At 61.1% G+C, this 19906-nt stretch overlaps 2 protein-coding genes across 4 annotated transcripts; one reads left to right on the top strand and one right to left on the bottom strand.

Annotated features, from left to right (window-relative positions):
* Nucleotides 1–603: 603 nt before the first annotated feature.
* Nucleotides 604–12510, bottom strand: SHROOM4 (shroom family member 4). Of its 3 annotated transcripts, XM_058814074.1 has the most exons (10): nt 12343–12510; nt 8880–9031; nt 7653–7784; nt 5187–7131; nt 4928–4989; nt 3916–4515; nt 3320–3742; nt 3051–3237; nt 2209–2481; nt 604–2127 (listed from the first exon to the last, which is right to left on the bottom strand). In XM_058814074.1, exons 1-10 carry the CDS (start codon nt 12466–12468, stop codon nt 1858–1860), a joined length of 4170 nt encoding a protein of 1389 aa, XP_058670057.1. In that variant the 5' UTR covers nt 12469–12510; the 3' UTR covers nt 604–1857. The 3 variants fall into 3 exon arrangements, with proteins under 3 accessions (XP_058670057.1, XP_058670058.1, XP_058670059.1); XM_058814075.1 differs by lacking the exon at nt 8880–9031 and having other exon boundaries at nt 12343–12481; XM_058814076.1 differs by lacking the exons at nt 8880–9031; nt 12343–12510 and having other exon boundaries at nt 5187–7157; nt 7653–7765.
* A 2592-nt stretch (nt 12511–15102) lies between these two features.
* Nucleotides 15103–17254, top strand: BMP15 (bone morphogenetic protein 15). Its single transcript, XM_058814310.1, has 2 exons — nt 15103–15747; nt 16141–17254. Exons 1-2 carry the CDS (start codon nt 15429–15431, stop codon nt 16914–16916), a joined length of 1095 nt encoding a protein of 364 aa, XP_058670293.1. The 5' UTR covers nt 15103–15428; the 3' UTR covers nt 16917–17254.
* The last annotated feature ends 2652 nt before the right edge of the window (nt 17255–19906 follow it).

Genomic DNA, 19906 nt, shown 5'->3' with positions numbered 1-19906 from the left:
CGCGCATGCCCCATCCGAACACTGGCGCCGCCCAGCGGCCGCCGGCGCTCCCGGCGAGCAGAGCAGTTCCCGGGGAGGGCAGCGGGCACCCCCCTGCCGTACCGCGGTGAATCGAGGCACCCCGGTGAATCGGGGCACCCGGAACAGGCTCAGCAGCAGCAGCAGCACGGGAACATCCCCCCGGGCACGGCCACCCCCTCCCCGGGGCTGCCCCAAAAGTTCTGGCAGCTATGCCCCGAGAGATTGCCAGGGAAAACCCTGTATCCACTACCCAAGCGCCGTGACTCCTACATGCATCCCGGCATGTAGGATGAGTCCAGGCACTGACCCGTGCCCCAACTCAGCCTAAGAGCACTGGGAGCAGAAGAGACCCTGCCCACAGCTGCACTTCAGGTGCCCCCTGTGCCACGGGGGCATTCAGCTTCCAAGAGCTTGCTAAGCCTTGATTCATCCCAGCTGGAGCAATTACCCTCTCTCTGCTCCAGTGCCACTTGTTGGGGTACAGGGACAAACCATGCAAGAGACAGCTGGAACAGAAGTGCAGCTCCTGCTGCTGCTTTACTGTTAGAGATACAATGGCATGCAGCAACATGCAGGCAGGGCTGCTGAACCCCACCACGAGAGCAGCATGGCCCCCAGGGGGTGCAGTCTTTGGTCCTAGCAATGATTCTGGGGTGGTTGAGATGGAGGGAATGTTGAGGACCCCACTCCTGCCAGGCACCATCCCACAGTAGAGTCAGGCAAGTGTGAAGTGTAGTGTTTAACAGGTTAAAGGGTAGCCCAGAGCAGGGGTAACAACACAGCAGGGCTGCTGCTGGAGCTCACAGGCAGGCATGGATGCTGCCTGAACCCTGGGCTGGGTTGTCCAGCTATGGGGCCACACCAAAGCGCTGCTGCCTACATGCCTCCCCAAAACGTTTACCCCCCTGCCTCAAGCTCCTGCTGGTTGCATTAAACCCCTGCGCAAAATCAGTATGAAGGCACCTGCTCATGCCCTGGAGACAGGTGGACAGTGGCAGGGGTGACATCTAAGTGCTATTTGTGGCGGTTGCAGCAGAAAGAAGGGGACAGGTACCCTGTTTTGTCCTTAATGTGGTTTTTCCTCTATTAATCGCTCCTGGTGTTGAGCTAGAAGCTACAGGTGAGGGCTGGTTGAGGCTGGGTTGTCTCCATGCCTACAGCATTGGTGACAGAGAGTAGCGCAGGCCTCAGTGTATTTGTCCCAGCATCCATGCCCTGGCAGGGTACCATCCCAAGACACAGGTACACAACACCTACTGGCACTCACCTCGGCCCCCTGTGGTCTCTCAGCCAGCAGGGAGTGGGTTAAGAACCTGCTGGCCGGGACCATTGTTTCTGACACAATGAGGAGGAAGAGGATGCTGGGGCTGAAATTCCTTCAGCTCCCCCCCCACACAGATGGACAGAGCTGGGCAAACAGACAGGACAGTCAGTGAGCATGGTTTAACCCTTTCAGATGCTGCATGAATAGTAGCTGGGGGATGTTTAAGGCATGTGATGCAGCACCAGATACAAGACAGGCACTGGTGTCCAGGACAAGCTGGAGGGACCTCTTAGGCACAGAAAGACCCATGAGAGTGGTGGTAGCATCCATCCATCTGGTCTTGCTGGGCCACAGGCTGCTGAGTGGCCAGAGCTCATGACAGCTCTGTGGCACAACTCCTGTCAGCACCTGGACTGGCAACCCCCTCCCCTGCCTGGTAAATCAGAAAAATAAATAAAAGGCAGGGGCTGGACAGATGAACAGACACCGGGAGAATCCACAAGGGGCTGGATCCTCTTTGGTAGCAATCTGGGATCACAGCCAGGATCCCAGAGGGAGACTGGGTAGGGGGGCTAGCAGTCCTTGGAGGCCTGGCCAAGGCTCTCACGCAGGCACCTGAGCTGTTCCTGGCCCAGCTTGATCTTCTCTTCCAGCTCTCTCTGCTCAGCAATGAGGGCTGACTTCATCTTGACGAAGTGCTGGTAGTCCTGGAGGTGCTCAGGGGGCAGGTACCGTGCCACCATGGCACCCACTGCCTCCTCACGCCGCCCCACATGCTCCTTCAGCTCTTTGGCATCCTCCAGCTGTGCCACCAACAGCCGCTGCTTCTCCCGCAGGGCCAGCTGTGGGAAAGACAACTGGCATTGGCAGGGCATCCTGCAGCCCAAAACCTCGTGGGCGAGGGTCCCCTCCCCCATGCCCACCTTGTCCTCAGCAGGGGTGTGTGGCCCGAGGCTGCCCAGGGCAGTTTCCACCCGGGCCAGGCGACCCGAGAGGGAGAGCAGGAGGTTGACCACCTTGTCCAGGTCACCCACGAAGAGGCGGTACTTGTCGAACTCCCCTGGGGTGCAGAGGGCTTGCAGGCGAGCAGCCACATCTTCACCCAGTGCCCCATTGGCACTAATGTCCTCCTGCAGCCCCCGCTGTGCCTCCTGCAGCACCACCAGCTTGCGGCTCAGACTCTCGATCAGCTGCAGCTGCCAGAGCAAAGGGGTCAGGGGGAACTGGGGCCACTCCCCATGGAATCAGGGGACTGGCACGGAGGCGTAGGGGCGCTGTGCTGGGGCTGACAGTACACAAGAACCTTGTGGTACCCCAGGTTCCCATGAGCTACTGGCAATTCCCAGTCCCCACAAGAATCTGTCAATGTACCAGAGTCCATGTGCACCTAATGGATGCCCCCGTCCCTGTGGGTATCTGGGAACATCCCAGCCCCTGCAAACATCAAGCATCTGTAGATGCCACTGGTCCCCACGAGCATCTGGTGAGACTCCCAGGTCCTGCAAGCACCTGACAATGCCCCTGGTCCTTGGAGACATCTGGCAATGCCCCAGGCCCATGTGAGTATATGGTAATGTTCCTGGTACCCGCACGTGTCCAGCAATTACCCCCATGCCCATGAGTGCCTGGTGATGTCCCAAGCTCCCAGGAACAACCAGTGATGCCTCAGTCCCCGTGAGCATCCAGAAATGCACCCAGTCTCCATGAGCACCTGGCCAGGACAGTGGGGAACCACAAGGGAATTGTTCCCAGCAGGGTCTTGTACCTTCTTTTCCACCAGCTCATGGTCCACCTCCTCCTCCTCATCCTCCGAGCTCCCCTCCACTACCTCCGGCAGTGCCTTTACCTTGTTGAGTGGCTCAGTTTTGCCCACTGCAACACCAAAGTGCACTGGGAAGGTACTGGAGCTGGCAGCACTCCTGGGAGGCAGCGAGATGGGCTCAAACCCTTGCCTGGGGAGACAGAAATACAACGATAAGCACTGGGGGTGTCAGCCTGCCCTTGGTATGGGGCCCAGTGGTGTGACAGCCCTACCTGTCCTGTGCCAGGGCCTCCAGGTGCCAGTCCTGCTGGAGACACTTCCGCCAGGCCGGTCGCTCCCCAGCCACCAGCAGCTCACCCATCACCTCACTGGCGGTGCCAGGGGAAGCCAAGGGGGCGAGGACACTGGCCAGGGAATGGTCCCTGACAGCCACGTCCCACAGTCGTTCCTCAGAGTCCATGCAGCGGGGCTGGGGCCAGCTGCCCTGGCAGCTCACCCCCTCCACTGCCCCAGAACTGGGCTTAAGTGCCTCCGGCAGGGCAGGGCAAGAGCCACAATGCAGGGACAGGGAGCACTCACCCACCCCACGGGGACTGGCATGGCCCTGTTCCTGGTTCTGGATGAGCCTTTGGGGCTGCTCCTCCATCTCCCCAGACCGCTTCATCTTTGTCCGCTTCTCCCCGGCTCCTGACACCCTGTCAACACCCACCCAGGGCATGTCAGCTCCCCTCAGGGCTACAGCCATGCCAGGGAAAGAGGTCAGGGACAGGGACAGTTCACAACACAAAAATCCCACATGGTGCTATAAGGATTAGGATGCTCTGATACAGGGTACAAGAGCCCACCCCCATGCCATGGCACCACTTGCCTGCAAATTTCAGCGTTGGCAGCATCGGTCCCAGGAGTCCTGCGGAGTGATCTGGGGGCCTCAGGTCGGGGCCAGGCACCTGACGGAGCAGGGGGGCAAGCAGTGTGCCCCCAGGACTGGCCTTTCTGCTCCCCGGTGAGGCTCTGTGACCGCTCCCTCACTGCCTCAGCAATGCTGTGGATTGGCATTGGGGCAGCAGAGAAGGCAGAGCCATGCCCAGCACCATCTGGCAGGTGCTGGGATGCCCGACGCTGTCTGTACTTCTCCCAGTCGGGCGGAGGTGGGCGGGGAGGTGGAGGGCCCTTCTTTTTGGGGATGCTGGGAGGGTCCAGCTTGGCACGGAAAAGGTCCTTCTGGTCGCAGCCCCAGGGGCTGGAAGGTTCCAGGTTGAGATGGCTCTCAGAGAAGGCTCTGCCCCTTAGTGGGTGGTGCAGCGGATCCGGGGGGCTATCAGGGCTGTGGGCCAGGTGGTCACTATCCCACAAGAGGTCGTGCGTGGATGTGGCCCGGTAGCAGGGTGGCCACTCTGGCTCGGTGCTCTCAAGGCAGGTGTGGAATGGGCCAAGCCTTGGGAAACCGGGTGGGTAGCTGGAGAGCTCACTAGGAAGAGAAGGAGGCACCCATCCTCCCATACATAGTCACCCATCTGGCAGTTCAGGCCCATTTCATGCCCTGCCTCATTTACCCCAGCTAGTCATCCAGTCACACTGGTGGGAGAAGCTCAGGCTTATCTGCTGGGCACAGTTCCCCAGAGATGGCCCCAGAACCCTGGGGAAGGGTAAGGAGGGACCACCTTTGCTGTGGACACCTCCTCACACACTCTTGCCCTGCATGCCTCCTTCTGCCTCAAAGAGCACCAGCCAAGGATGGCCAAGGAAGTATGGGAGGCACTTTCTACATCCCAGTCAAAATCATGGCAGTCCCCACATCCCCCAGGCAGTCCCCACATCCCCTGAGGTCCCCACTGAGTGGCACACACATCCCAGCACCGTGGCATTTGGCATGGGCTCACCTGATGGACTGGCTGACTTTCCTGGTGATTGAAGGTGGTTCCCACTCACCCTGAGGAAATTCCTGTGTGAGAAGGAGGCAGTGTGAAATCCATCCCCCAGCACCGCTGTCCCATCCCCATTCAGGCACAGAAGACTTGCAGGCAGTCTGCAGGGCAAATGGGGGAACAGTACCCCCCACCCCAACCCAGGGTCATAGTCCAGGGGTGCAAGGGAGTGTCAGTGCTGCTCCCCAGCACAGTCCCACAGGGCATTACTCACTGGGACGAAAGCTCTCCGGAGGGGCCAGGCATCACTCTCCTGTCGCCCAGGATGGGTAGCTGGGTAGCAGCAGTCAGGGCAGCGCACCCAGGACACAGGGTGACAGCGGCATGTGTGGCCACGGGGCCGTGGTGGCGGGCACAGGTCCCCTCCACAGTAGCGGCAGGGCTCAGGGCGCAGGGGAACCCCGTAGGGGTAGGAAAAGCCCCGCAGGTAATCCAGCTCCCCTGGCCTCCCCAGTGGCTTGTAGCAGTGGGGCTGCTCCCGGCAGCACTCAGCATAGGGGCCAGCGGAGCCAGGGCGGCTGGGTGAGGGTGGGCTGTAGGGCTGGTCCACAGAGAGGCGGCGGACATCCCGGTGCTCAGGGCCAGGGGGCTGGAAGGTGCTGGGATCACCTGCTGGCGGCTTGCTGTGCCGGGGTGGTGCCAGTCGGCTGCTCTCCTCAAAGAACCGGCGGCGGTCGGCAAAGGGCAGCAGGACTGCTTCGTCGCTGCCCCGTGGTGGTGGGGAGCTGCAGGCCGCCGGGCCCTGGCTGTAGCCCTCCAGTTCACTGTGGCTGGGCGAGTGTTGTGGCTGCAGCTTGTTTTCCGGAGACCAGCGCCAGCGGCCCCTGGCTGTTGGCACCACCCGCTCAGGGGACAAGGGCCCTTTAGGGGCTGGGTCAGGAGTGGGGATGCCCCGATCTGCAGAGCGGCCAGAGTTCCTGCTCTCCTCACTCGGTGCGGAGCTGAGACACTCAGACGGGGCAGGCTGTCGCTCTGCCAGTACACTGCCCTCTGGGGGCTCCTCAGTTTCCTCCACTGGCTCCTCACCAGGCAGAGGTGCACCAGGACCCCGGCTCTTCTGCAGCTGGGCCTTGCGCCGCTGGATCTCGTTGCGCAAGCTGGTGGCAAAGCGGTCGCTGCGGCGGCGCATCTGAGCAGAGCGGTGGGGAGGACCCCCAGCCCGCCGGGCCCCTCCCCGGCTCTCCTCCTCCACTGGCCCCTCAGTGCTGAGTACTGGGCTTGTCCCCCGGCCATCCTGCCCGCAGGCTTGCTGCAGCTCAGGGCAGCAGCGGCAGGGCGGTGGGCGGCAGCCAGGCTCTGGGCAGTGCGGGGGATCCTGGGCAGCCCCTGTGGTTCCCCCTCGGCTGCCCTCAGGATGCAGCGGAGACAAGGTCCAGTGTTGCCCACTGGGGGCTGGAGAGGCTCGCCCGCTGTTGGTGCCCAGTTGGAGAGAGCGGAACTGGGAGGCCAGCAGTTGCTCGGGAGCACTGTGACGGTGCGACACGTGGCCCTTGAGAGGGGACATCAATGGGTTGTCACCTGCTGTTGTGGCATCAGGCACTTGGTGCATGCTGTCATCCACGTATGGCTGGTTGTCAGACTCCATGCTCTCCCCCAGGAGTGGCTCAGCTGGGCAACGGTCCGGGTGGGAGCTCAGCATGTAATACTGGTCAGCAGAGAGACAGTCCTTTGTGGGGTATGGCGCCAGTTTCCTCCTGCCCACTATTTCTGCCTCCCCATCCCGCTGGCAGAGGAAGGTGTCAGAGATCCACCGGCCCTTGGCATGCAGCATATCCGCTGACATTGAGGCCTGGCACTTGTCCCCTCTGCCAGCTGGGGCTGCTCGCAGGCTGTCCCTCCTGACAGGGGGCTGGGGGGGCACTGGTGCCCGCCAGGCCTCAGGGTGCCAGCTGGCAGATGGCTCAGCCCCTGTGGTCAGGTAGTGCCTGTCAGGGGCTTTGCGGGGGCCTTGGAGGCTGGAATCAATGGACACGGCCTCTTCAGGACGGAGAGAGAGGGTGCAGTCAGAGGCAATGGAGCTGGCAGAGAAGGAGCTGTAGGCTGAGTCCCGCTTACTGTGGTACATGCCCTGGTCAACGGGTGAGGGGTCTCCTTCATAGCAGGCCTGGCTGGGATGGTCCAGGCTCTCCATGCTCCCGATGGAGCTGCTCCGGTCAGTGCTGCAGTGCCAGGACAGTGGGTTCCACTGCAGGGACAGCTTGCTGCTGCCTAGCCCCACGTCAGTGTTACAGGCACCTGCTGCCCCTCATCCAGCTCCACAGAGATTCCAAGGAGCCCATCCCCCCACACACACCCTCCCTGGGACAACGGAGCACAGGGCAGCACTACCCCAACCTGCCCTTCACCCCCGGGTTGGGGCCACCACCAAAGTTGCCTGGCACTGGCAAGGGGAACAGGCACAGGGAACACAGGGTGTGTGTGACTCCAGCCACTCGAGACCTCCCAGCTCTGGCAGCCGGGACAGTGGGACTAAGCAGCTCCTGGCTGTCTCCAGCAGAGCCACCGCCCCTTCCTGCCGGGAGCCGGGAGTAAACAGCCGGGGAAAGGGTAGTGCAGGATGAGGAGGGATGCCCGAAACTACCGTGGGACCCCCTATGCCACCCCCACTGCCACAACCCAAGGGGTGTCCTTGTCTGCCCTCTCCCCTTGCACAGTCTCATAACTGCCCCCAGGGTCTCACCTGACATCACACCCCGAAGGCCAGGAGAAGCTGAAGGCATCAGCCGGGCAGTGCATGGTGGGGACGTCTGGGCGGCTTTCGGCAAGTTTGGCCACATGCCAGGAATGGGGCCGGAAGACGGGCACGCTCCTCCTGCCAAGAGCAACAGCGGGAAAGGACAAGAATGGGGAGGAAGCCAGGCCAAGGAACCGGGGCTGAAGTCACTTCCTACGGGGTTTCCTGGTCCCCCCCAGGCCAGTGCCCGCCCAAAGGGGATGGCAGCAAGGAGGGTCCAGTCCTGCAAGCACCCGGCACTGGGCAAGGGGATCTCACAGCTCACCCAGCTGGCCAGGGCTCCCCAGACTGCAGCATCCCTGTTGCCGCATTAACAGGAGACCTAGGACACAGCCCCTGCATAGCCCATAGGCAATGACCTGAGCAAGGCAAGCATCTCTGCTGGGACTGGATTAGCTCCACCAAGGGACACTGGGGCCACATCTGTCTCCACTGCAAGCCTGACCTTCCCCCTTGTTCTTTTGTCCCTCAGTATCTGCAGCAAGCACCAGCCACGTCATGTCTCTAGGAAGGGTCCTGTGCTGGTCTCTGTTCCACCCCTCACAGCATCCACAGGAATCTCCAGCCCACCCAACAAATGCCACTGCACAGACATGGTCAGAAGCCACCTCCTGTACCTCCCAACTGCCAAGTGCTGCCACATTTAATGACTGGATAAGAGCGGCAAGCTGTCAGGTCAGCACAGGGACTTCCCAGAACCCCCAAACTCACCATGGATGATGCTGAGCCCCAGCACAGTCCCGTGGGATCCCTGCCCCTTGGGCAGTGCCCTTGCGCCGTCCCTGCCCCTGAGTGCTGCTGGAGCTGGACTCAGTCAGGATGCAGCCAGGGAATGGATGCAGTTGGAGGGGCTGGGGGGGGAAGGGACTGCAAGGCCCAGCCCTGCCTCTCCTTCCTTTCCCAGGCAAGCAGGCAGGCAGGAGGCAGGCAAGCAGGCAGGAAGGGAGAGGAGCGGCCACGCTTGAGGATACCGCCCAGCGAGGGGGTGGTGAGCCTGATGCACTACCCTGGCTCTGCTGGATGTGGCACGCCCACTTAGCGGGAGTGCTGACAGCAGCAAAGGGGCTGCTCCCCACCCTGTCCCAGCAAGGGGCACCTCCAGGTTCCTGCCAGTCCCCCAGGCAGGTGAAGCCCCACTGGCCCTCCCTGTGTCCCTTCCACAGCACTGCCAACCTGCGAACAACCATCTTCAGAGTGCGGTAGGAGCCCTTGATGAGGATGAGGGCCTCCTGGCGGGATCCGTACAGTGGGGTCCCGCTGATGTTCACCAGCTCATCACCTGGCTGCAGCCGGCGGGACAGTGCAGCCTTGCCCCCATCCTCCACCTGGGTGACAGAGAGGGGCATCAAGGGGGGCAGGGGCACAGCCCCCAGAATATCCCAGGGGATGTTCCATGGCCACTGCGTGTCAGGGGAGAAAGAGGCTTCCGAGAAGGTACCTGAGCCCCAGGCACCACAGAGGGATCTGTGGGGCCAGGCTCTCCCCCTTCTCTGGTCGCGTGAATTTCTGAGCAAGGGCATCAGGGAGGGGAGAGAAAGAAAAATGTCCCATCCCAGCAGATTCCCTCGCAGGCAGCACAAGGGCCCTTTGTCCAGCATGGATGCCAGCCCCCTGCTGCTGCTTCCAACCCCACATAGAGCCTGTCTGGGCACCCGTGGTGATTTCAATGCCCAAAGGATGCTATCCCACCCTATGTGCACATAGGAGACAATAGTAGAAGTGCTGAGCCCTGGCACATGCCTACCCTCCCTGACACCCACGGCCAAAATGAACCTGGCACCCTGTATTGCTATGCTTAGAGGAAGTATAGCCATGGTGCTGCCAGCACATGAGATCCTGGCCCATGCCCTCTGCCCTAGCTGGTAGGTGCAGTCCTGGCAGCCCTGGGACAAGCAGTGCCCGGCTGGGCTAGGCAGTGTCCATTGCCAGCACGGATCTCTGCCCATCCTGCCACTGCAATGGCCAGGGATTGCCAACTCCACACCACCGGGCTGGCGACTGGAGCTGCTTCTCCGTGGTGGAAGTAGCACAGGGCATGTAGGTGCATGGGGCAGGACCTGGGGTGCCCCATGCCCAGTGTGGATGTGGCAAGACCCTATAGCCACCTGCACGGCAGAGCTAACCTGGCCCCATGCTGGGGCTCCTGCACCCGCCCTGCCCATGGGCTCTTCACCCTGCCCAGTTGCTCCCAGGCCTGGCCAGGGAATGACCTCTGCTCAAAGTGCCTGCACAACCAGTTTGGGCAGCAGCCAGACCTCAGTGCCAGGGAGCACACATGGCTTCCTAGCAGGTCAGTCATTGTGCATGTGCCCCTGGGCACCACTTTCCAGCCCTAATGCTGGGCAGGGCTCAGGAGGTATTCCACTACCCCTGGACAAAATGTCACCTTAGGAGGGAGAAAGGCAGGGGCAGCCAAGCCTCCTTCCCAGAGCACCACTGCCCCATGGCTTTGCCTGGCATAGCTGTGCCCAGAACAAACAGCTCTTCCATTTTTCCAAGGATCTTAGCACTGTAATGCCATACCCAGGCTGGGCACAGCCCAATGTGCCTGCCTGTGCAGGCAGGCTGCCCTCCTACCCAGATGTCAGCCATGGGGCTGCCTTCCTGGCAGGGGACTCTGACTGTCTGTGAGAGCTCCCAGTCCTACCATGCAGTCAGTGGAGCACCTGGGTTTACCCCTTGCCATGCTGCTGCCCACCACCAGGCACCAGCAGAGCATGCAAGGCAGGTTGCACCTTCACCTCAGTCCTCTGTCCAGACACGTGCCCACCAGCCCTGCCTGCCACCGCCATGGGGATGAGCCAGAGATAAAAGGTGTCCCCACTTGCTGCAGGACACCACTAGGTCTGCACCCATGTCTGGGCCATCACATGCACTAGGATGGACAGGCTCAGCCCTGGCATCACTCACAAGGAGCTAAATTTGGCACAAACAGCCCCTTGTTCTGCCTTTGCCACCAGTGAACTCAGCACTGGCAACCAAACGCCACTGCCTGCTCCCTGCCTGGCTGAGCCAGCCCAGGACACTTCCCAAACACCATCCCTGGAGTTCGCTCTGGGCCCCGATGGTGGGCACCAGATGGCTCACGGGAATGTCTGCCTGTCTCAGGAGAAACTTGTCTTAGGACTCACAAGCAGAACAGTGCCAGAGCTGTGCTCACCCTGCGCCACACCAACCTCCCGCCTTGCCCCTGACGTGCTCAGGGAACCTGTGCCGGAGGGCGTTTGCAGCCCCATGGAAGGCTTAAGACCGCATGTGAGCACCGCCGTGGGACTCTGCCACAGAAAGGGATCCTGCCCGGAGTGGGCTCAGAGGCCAAACTCAGTCATCGTGGGACGCCCTTCCTCTTTCCGGCCCGCACCCCCCGCACCACAGACGAGGGCCGCCCCCTCTCCGCACACACCTCGGCCGCAGCGGCGGAGCGGTGACCCCGGGGGGACCCTCCCCTGAACGCACAAAGCGCTGGAACAAGCCCCTTTTGTCTACCGAGCACACGCGGTGGCTGCGTGTTCGTGGGAGCGCGGGGGCCGATACCCCGCGGCCCGCAAGTCAATCCCCTTCTCAAAAGTGGTGAGTGAGGAACATCCCTCCTCCGGCGGACCCACGGGGACCCATCACCCCGAAGGCCAGCAGCGAGTGGGCACGCGGGCAGTTACTCCTTCGGCGCCCGGCTCCCCACCCGCCGGCGGTGCCACCTCAGGGCGCAGGGCTGGGACCGGAGCCACTTTTCCAGCTCCCCCAGCCAGACCGCGTTGGCCGCGTCCCGCCGAGGGCGTGGAACGGCCCGGGGGCGCAGTCGGCCCGGCTCGAGGCACGGAGCAGCCCCGGGGCCGCCAGCCCGGCCCGCCGCACCCCGGCTCAGCAGGACGGCGACACCGGGCGGGCAGGCGGCCAAATCGTCCGGCGACAGGACCCCGTCCGGGCACGCCGGAGGGGTGGTTATTGGAGTTCCCCTGGCCGCTGCCTTGCGGGTCTCCCCGCGGAGCGATGCGCTGGCGGGGGCCGCAGGAATCGGTGACCCTCTGTGTGGCGAGACGTCGGGGCCGCAGGGGTCACCCTCACCATTTGCTCCCGACTGCGGCCGGGCTCCGCTCGGCATCGCACCCCGGCGCCAACCCCGTCCCGGGCACGGTCCTGCCCCTGCCTTCCAGAGCATGACGGGACGGACTATGGTTCCCCCACCGTGGCACTAAACGTCCCGCAGAGTCTGGTGCACGGAACGCCCGGAGGCGCGGCACCGACGGATGGGCACACAGGGGCCTGACCTCCCCCGGCTACAGCCCGCGGGACGGGACCGGGAAAGACGTGAGGGAGAATGTGGGGGCCGCCCCCGACGCCAGCCCAACGGATGTGCCAGAGGAATTTCTTCCTGCCGCCGGGCCCGGGCTGTCCCTCCGCCCCTCTCGCTCTCACTCTTCACTGCGACTCTAAGTGGAGGGCCGCGGAGATCGTAGGTGCGAGTGGCCGTCCCCGTCCCGCTGCGCCAGGATACAAGTCCCCGCGGCCCGGGCTCCCCGCACCCCCGACGGCGCCGCGCCCCGGGTGTCCTCCCATCTCCCGCGCCCCGCCACGGGCGGGAGGCCCCTCGCGGGGGGATGTCGCGGAGCCCACACGGGGCTCTGCCGGCTATTCCTACCTTGGAGACGATGAGGGGCTCGCCGTGCTCTAGCCCGCCGCGCAGCGTGAAGCCCCAGGGCGCGCCCCCCTGCAGCTGCACATGCACATACTGGGGGGCGCCGGGCCGGCCCTCAGCCCGCTCCATGGCGGCTACAGCTACAGCCCCATCCCGGCCCGGCCCCGAACTGTGGAGGAAATTACACCCCCGCCCGCCCGGGCTGAGCGGCGCGGGGCGAGTGCGGGGCGGGGCCGCTCCGCACCGGGACTGCTCCGCCGCCGCCAATGAGGCGCGGGGGGACGGCGGCGGACAGTTCGGCACGGCACAACACGGCGCGGCTCAGCACAGCTCATGGCATGGCTCTGCACACAATGGCACAGCACAGCACCTCTCTACTCACTACCTTGGCATGCCGTCCTTTAGCTCAGGGACCTGAAGTGAGCTGCTTGGCTTAGCTTGGTACAGCCCAGCAGGCGTATTCAGTCCAGCTCAACCCAGCATGGCATGAATGGAAGGCTGGCAAACTTCAGTGCAGCACGATACATCACAGCTCAGCTCAACGTGGGATGGCAGGGGGGCCAGCATGGGTTAACTGACCCAGCATGGCTCGGCCTGGCATGCCTCGGTGTAGTTCAGCTGGGTTGGCACATTGTGGCTTGTCTCAGCTCAGTTCAACATGACACAGGGCTGCCAAAGTTAAGTTTGGTACAGCACAGAACAAGCAGGGGTCTCATCTGGCTTAGCTCCACTTGACCTGGCCCAATTTTGTTCAGGGCAGTTCAGCTTGATTGACTTTGATAAGCAGGGCTGGCAGAGTTCAGTCAGCAGAGCCTGGCCTGGCTTGACTTAGCTTTACCATGCACAGGTTCAGCTCAAAATGACCCAGTTCAGCACAATATGGTGCCACTGGGAACGCACACCAGTAGGGACTGCTTAGCACAGTTTAGCCTGGCACAGTGGCAGTTCAACAGCACTCAGGTGGGTACAAGGGGGTGGCAGTAGGGTGATGCAACCCCCCTGACTCCCCACCATGTAGTCACACTGGTGCCCCAAGCTCCATTGCCTGCAGGCCAGCACATGCTGCTGGCTTCTGTCTGACCTACCCATGCCAGCCCCCACCCTGTCCATATCCTGCAGGGCACCTTAGGGCATACCTAGCACTTTGGCCGTTCTTCACCCTTGTCTTTTCCCTGCTACACCCAGGAGAGGCAGCTGTACCACCTGGGGGAAATTGAGGCAGGGGGAAGAGCCGGCAACAGCAGCCAGGGATGGTGGGAGTGGATTGGCATGGATTCCCAAGAGTCCTGCTCCTCCCTTCCCGCCTGGGGCCATGACTCTTACTCATCTCCTTCCCAGACAACCGGCCTGGAAAGCTCTGCTCTGCAAGCAGTGCCTGCAGCCCTGGTTGCCCGCCACGGCCTGGGAGGGTCAGCTTGCAGTGCCAGGCTGGTTCATTCAGTGCTGGAAGGGTCTCAAGTTTTTCTTGCTAGTCCCTGTCCACAAGCACCTGTCTTGAACTCTGCCTGCTCCCTGTGCAGCCCAGCTTCAGCCAGACCAGTACAGCCAGAGTGTCACAGGGCACAGGGGGAGTGGTACCTGGGCTATTTGTAGTGCTAGAGCCCACCCAGGAGAGATTCATAGCTCCCCCCATACAGCCTTGACATGTCCACCACTGACATGTCCACCACCCCAACCCCACATGCCTTGTAATGCCCCCAAATCATGACTGGCTGCTGCCATGCCCAGACTTCCCAATGTTCACTGGCTCGTCTGCCCCTTGTGCGCTTTCCCAAATGAGAAACAAGGGCTGTCTGGCCAGGCAAGAGGGCTCTTGTGCCCTGGCTCTTCACTTGGCCCCATAGCACATTTAGCACCACACACACCCCTACACAGCCCTTCCAAGCCCTTAGCACTGTGCCCAGCTGGCACCAGAAAGAGTGGGCAGCAGACACCAGTACAATCCCTCCAGCTCTCCCCATGTCCCTGTGTCTGCACCAGTGATTCCCAAGCAGTGTGCTCACCCCCTGGCCACTTCCATCCCAGCAGGAGAGCAACACTGTACTGTGGGTCAGGGCACAGCACCAGGGGCTCTGGAGGTGGGACTTGCTGCAGCTGCCCACACCACACTGTGGTGTGCCCAGAGGGTCTTTCCCAGGCAAGCACTGTCCCCAGTACAGAAAGTGACTTGAATGGCCCATGCCAGCGAGAGGGTGAGCATCACACTCACCTCTCAGCTTTGAGCAGGTGCTGGCAGAAAGACGTGGAAACTGGTCAAGGTAGGCAAAGTTGCAGGCATGGTGATGGTGGTGGCAGGATGATGCCTACAGTGGGGTACTGCTGGCTTACCCAGACATACTTACCGCTGCTGGGCTCAGGGTCACTCTGCTCACCCATGTGTCTTAGTGCCAGCTGGATAGAGTGAGGCACTGGGCAGCCTGGCTGTGCTGCGGGGCTGTTGGGGAGCAGAACTCCAGGCTGTGTGCCTGCTTGGGGCAATGCAGACCAGCATGCAGCAATGGGCACAAAGGTGATGAGCCGCTGATGGAGTGTCAGCACAGAGTGGAGGTAGCTGGAGGAACTCTCATTGCATGAAAGCACCCTCTCAGGCTCTGTCTGGCCCCACTCCCCTGGGACCCAGGGAGGTTCTGCCTCTTTAAAACCTGATTGAGTCCATGCCTTTAAAATGGGCCTGGGCAACGACCTCCTCCCTGTAGGAGGAGGCTGAGCCGAGAGCAGGTGGGCTGAGTGAGCTGGTTCTCCCACCCCACTTCACCCCACGCCCCTACCCCAGCACCTTTACAGCTCCCATAGCCAGGCTCTGTTGGGCCAGCTTTGCTCCTGGTCTGGATTTTAGTCTGGAATTTGTACCCCTTTTTGCATACAGATTCCCCCCACCTTTCTGTTCCTGTGCCAAGCTGAAGCAGCCGGTGTGGTTGTCCTGTCTTGATAGGAGCTGGAAGCACGCTGGGATCCTTTTGCGAGTGCCCACAGTCAGCTCTGCCTCCCAAGTGAGGAGAAGCATGATTGCACGTTCTCCTTAATTCTTCTGCTGGCCAGCCCCACCCACCTTGTCCCTCTTACCTGCTCCCTGCCGACACTCACCTATCATGGCTATGCCCTACCCTTTCACCAGCCTCCTCCTTCTCCTTGTTTTGCCCCTTTCCCAAGCTGCGAACCAGTCCCCACTGCCCCTTGGCTCCCTGCCTGCTGTCCCCACCCTGCCCCTCCTGCAGGCCCTGCAAACGCGGGCTCCAGGCAGCCCAGGCTGGCAGGCGGGGCCAGCCAGCGGACAGCCCCTGCGCTACATGCTGAATCTGTACCGGCGTGCTGCTGACCGCGAAGGGCGACCCCGCCGCAGCCGCAGCCTAGGCACCAACACCATCCGCCTGGTGCAGGCCAGCTCCCATGGGGGTCAGCCCTGGGCAGGTAAGGAACCGGTGAGCACTAAGGATGGGGTTGCACTTGGCTGTGGGGTTCCACTTGGCTGGAGTCCAAGGCTGTGCCCCAGGGGTGAGATGGGCAAGCGCATAGCTGGCCCTTGTGTGCCCTTCTCTCCTTCCTACTCTGCCTGATGCTCTGCCAGGCTAATGGTGTTGGTGGAGAGGATAGGAAATGTTGCAGACTCTTTGCCCTTCATTCCACCAGCAAGCCTTGTCTCATGGCTTCTGTTTGCTGCAGCTTCTGCCTTGTGCTGGGGCAGATGGGTGTCACAGGCTCTGCTGTGCTGTGTGGGACTGTGGCAGCACCATGACAGAAAGGGGTGCTCCACAGTGCCTCCTGCACTATGCTAACAGGGTACTGGTCACTGCTTCCCTGCAGGTCGCTGGTACTTGCAGGCCCTCACCTACCACATGGAGGGCCAGCCAGAGGTCGAGCACCTCCTCAGAGCTACTGTGGTCTACCTGCCCAGTCTGTCACTGGCCCACGGTCGCCTTCTCTGTGCTCTGGAGCTGGTGATGGCTGGCGAGCCGCCCAGGGTGCTGCTCAGCCCTACTGCCCGTTCCCATGATGGCTGGGCCGAAGTTGATGTCACCCCTTACCTGGTGCTGGGGAACAGCAGCATGGGGAGCCTGGCACTGCGGCATGTCTGTGTGCGTGCTGGCCGAGCAGGAGGCCACCATGCCCCTGTGGCCCCCGGCCACCCTTTCCTCCTTCTCTACCTTAACGACACTCAGGCAGGGTTCACACCTCTGGCAGCAGAGCCCCACCGACACCGACGTGATACAGGGACATTGGCTCATGACCTGCCCAAGTACCTGCGGGAGCAGGGAGGGGAGAAGAGTGACTGTTCCCTCCGCCCCTTCCCTGTCAGTTTTGCACAGCTGGGCTGGGACCACTGGATCATCGCTCCTCACCGCTACAACCCACGCTACTGCAAGGGCACCTGTCCCCACCTGCTCCGCTATGACTTCCATGCACCCAACCATGCTGTGGTGCAGAGTTTTGTTCATCAGCTTGTGGATGCCAATGTGCCCCGGCCCTCCTGTGTGCCCTATCGCTACAGCCCCATCAGTGTCCTCATGATTGAGCGCAATGGAGGCATCCTGTACAAGGAGTATGAGAACATGATTGCAGAGTCCTGCACTTGCCGGTAATTTCCACTGCCCCAGCACATCACCCCTGGGCTCTGCCTCTTCCTGCAGATCTGGACTTTAGGGTTTATCTTGCTCTGCCTGAGGCTCACTTGGCTCATCTCCCCTCCCCATGCAGCGCTGCTCAGTGGGGAGGTTTTACAATGACAGTTTTATGTAAATTGTGGGTTTTTAAAGGCAGGAGCCTGTGCTGGGGTGGTTGCCCCATGGCATCTGTCCTTCTTGCAGCCCCCATGGCTGCTGCCTGGTTTTGGTGGGCAGGGGGGCTTGGCCTGATGTTCTCAGATATGAGCTGTGTCCCTAAACAGGAGTACCAAGCTCTTGGGAGGTGGCTGGGAGTCTCCTGGTGGAGGGAGGGCAGGGAGGGTAGGAAGTCCAGGTGTCTGTGTTTTGCATCTGACATATTGGTGGTGTCAGGATCTGATGTGACCCTGCCTGTGGCATTCCTTCCCAACTCACGTGCACCCCATCCCTATCTAGTCTCAGCTGCAGAGGCATCTCACCAGGCTGAGAATTTGGGCTGGAGTGAGGAAGCCTCTCTCCTCCCCTGCAGTTCTGCTCTGGAAGGGCTGTGAAAAACTGGAGGGACCTGAGCTGCCATCTCTGCTTCTGGTGCTAGAGGCAAAGGCAGCTGCCTGTGCTGGGCTCTGACTGCTGTTTCCTCTGACACACCTGTTCTTTGGCTCCTTGGCTTGCCCTCTAGCAGGGCTCAGGTCTTGTTCCCAGAGGTCAGATTCCTGTTGCAGATGTCTCTCTACCTTCTTGCACTCTTGCTGTCACACAGGCCTTGGGCTCTGCTGGGCTCCTGGCATGTCCCTGTTTTCAGAAGGATCAGTCCCACTCTCAGCACCCCTGCTGCCTGACTCTTCTCTATTTCTTGACTGTGAATAAATAAATTGATTGATTTTGCTAAAGACCATCTTGGCCTGTTCTTGCACTGCCCCTAGGGTGCAGCAAGTGCACCCTGGGATAGGTTGCACTAGGCTGTATCCCTGTGCCCTGCCTTTGTGCTTTCACTGGAGGGGGTGGTTCAAGCAGGGCCTATGAGAAGTGCCTCCCCTGGGGCATTGACCTGCCCTAGTGCAGAGGAGACCAAATGTGGCTGCAGGCAGCTGCCTCCATGGGTCTGGGAATGAGAGATGCCCCACATCCCTCTGTATGGGGCAAGTCCTAGGAGACCATGGAAGAGCAATGAGCCAGGTCTCCTGGGGCTGTCTGTCACCATGGCCAAGGCATTTCTCTGCTGTTGCTATTGTGGGTAGGTATCTGCAAACAAACCTGACTGTTGCTGGATATGATGCCCTGTCTGCAGTGCTGGAGCAAAATTTCCATTCTTTGAGCAGCAAGGCATAGGTGGCAGCCATCATCCTTGGCACCAGTGCTGTCACCTGGGTGCTGTTTCTCCACAGCTCATGCTTTTGCCAGGGTCTCCTCTTGCTTGGGGTCCAGCCCCATCTGTTATTGCTGGCCCAAGCTCCATGGGGATGTTTCAGCAGTTTTATTTTTCCCGTGTTTGCTGTTGGGTGGGCTGCTGTCAACTCCAATCCCTCCCTTTCTTGCCAATCTCAAAGTTTCTTTCCCATCCTGGAAGACTGAGAAACCACAGAGCCCCAGGTTCTCTCTTGCCCCTTGTCCCCAGCTAGCCACATCTTGGTGATGAGTGGGGAACATCTGCTTTTTTGGAAGCTCACATATCTAAGCCCTATCAATCATTAACCATGTTCTGTTGATTCATGCAGACAAGTGATGATAAAAGACATGGAGAGGGGCATGCTCCCAGCCCTGGATACCCCTAGATGCCAGTGCCCCCCTCACCCCCAACCTGCTGCCAGCACCCCTTGGACCAAGTGCTCACCTGGGTGAGCACTGGAGTTTGTCACCCCAGCCCCGTGTCCATTTATGCACTGTGCCAACAGGCTCTTGAGTCTTTTGGGATGGGCCCCTTCCTTGAGTACCCATGGGTGCCTAGGGGCTGCTCCAGCATCAGGATCACCTCTGTGCTGTTTGTGGGAAAGGTGCTGCCACAGAGATGGAGGAGCAGTGATTCAGGGAAAGATTCACTGTCCCCAGATGACCCCAGCTCTGTGCCTGCATCATTGCTGGGACTGCCAGGTGCAGGGTGCAGTGACCCTGGCCTGTTGCCTGGGTGCACCTTGCAGGGATGATCTTCCTGCAGATCCCGCAGCTATGTGAGCCTCTTGGGCACAGCCTGGCATTCCATTGGGGACCACCAGGAATCCTGGCTTTGGGGACATGTGCCCCAACCCACCCTCAGGTAGGGATCTTGCCTGTGGAGCTGCTGCTAGCCCCTTTCTCTCCCCCAGGCCAGCTAGTGCATCCCTGTTCCCTTCTGCCTTGTTCGAGCTCCTTCCCCTGCCCCAAACCCCACACCCCACACTGAGGCTTTGTTTTGTTTCCACAGGGTGCCCATTCACTATCCCTCCTGCTGCCCCTCCTAAGTGGGCATGCACACCTCACACCCCACATCCTGCAGGCTGGCACTGGGCAGAGGGGGGATGTGTCCCACGTGCCCTTGCAGTGTTGGGGTAAATCTAGGCTGGGCACAGTACAGGGGCACCAGGATGGAGATCACCCAGCTGTGGAGAACAGGTGCTCCCCAGGCACCTTGCCAGGACTGTAGCTGGATGCAAACGGTGCTAGCCAGAATCCAGATGCCTTATGGGTGCCCTGCAGAGATACTGGCAGCCCCCAGCTGGGGCTGTTTCTTTGCCCAGGGCCACTGAAATATTTGTGCAGAGCCATTACCTGAGAGGAGCAGTGCCTGAGAGGAGGCACCTGACAGATGGAGTTTGCAAGACTATGGAAGCCTCAGCACTCAGAATGGCTGACAGGGCCAGTGCAGTCCCCACTACCATCCCCAGGAATCACCATCAGCCTAGCACTACTCCTGTCCTTCCTCTTGCTTCTTTACAGTGCCCTCCAGGGGGGTCTTGGCATGAAGGGCAGGTGCCAGGTGACTCAGGACATTCCTC

Source organism: Ammospiza caudacuta, chromosome 14 (genome assembly GCF_027887145.1).
Source record: "Ammospiza caudacuta isolate bAmmCau1 chromosome 14, bAmmCau1.pri, whole genome shotgun sequence".
In the NCBI taxonomy this organism is placed as follows: Eukaryota; Metazoa; Chordata; class Aves; order Passeriformes; family Passerellidae; genus Ammospiza; species Ammospiza caudacuta.
The sequence above is the reverse complement of the archived record's forward strand: the minus strand, read 5'-3'. Positions and strand labels throughout refer to the sequence as shown.

Coding starts and splice junctions, on each gene's coding strand:
- SHROOM4 (XM_058814074.1), bottom strand. CDS start 12,468: ATGGAGCGGGCTGAGGGCCGGCCCGGCGCCCCCCAGTATGTGCATGTG. Junction 9,032..12,342: donor AGCCCCTCATCGTCTCCAAG/GTAGGAATAGCC, acceptor TCTGTCACCCAG/GTGGAGGATGGGGGCAAGGC. Junction 4,990..5,186: donor TCCGGAGAGCTTTCGTCCCA/GTGAGTAATGCC, acceptor CTTCTCACACAG/GAATTTCCTCAGGGTGAGTG.
- BMP15 (XM_058814310.1), top strand. CDS start 15,429: ATGGCTATGCCCTACCCTTTCACCAGCCTCCTCCTTCTCCTTGTTTTG. Junction 15,748..16,140: donor TGGGGGTCAGCCCTGGGCAG/GTAAGGAACCGG, acceptor GCTTCCCTGCAG/GTCGCTGGTACTTGCAGGCC.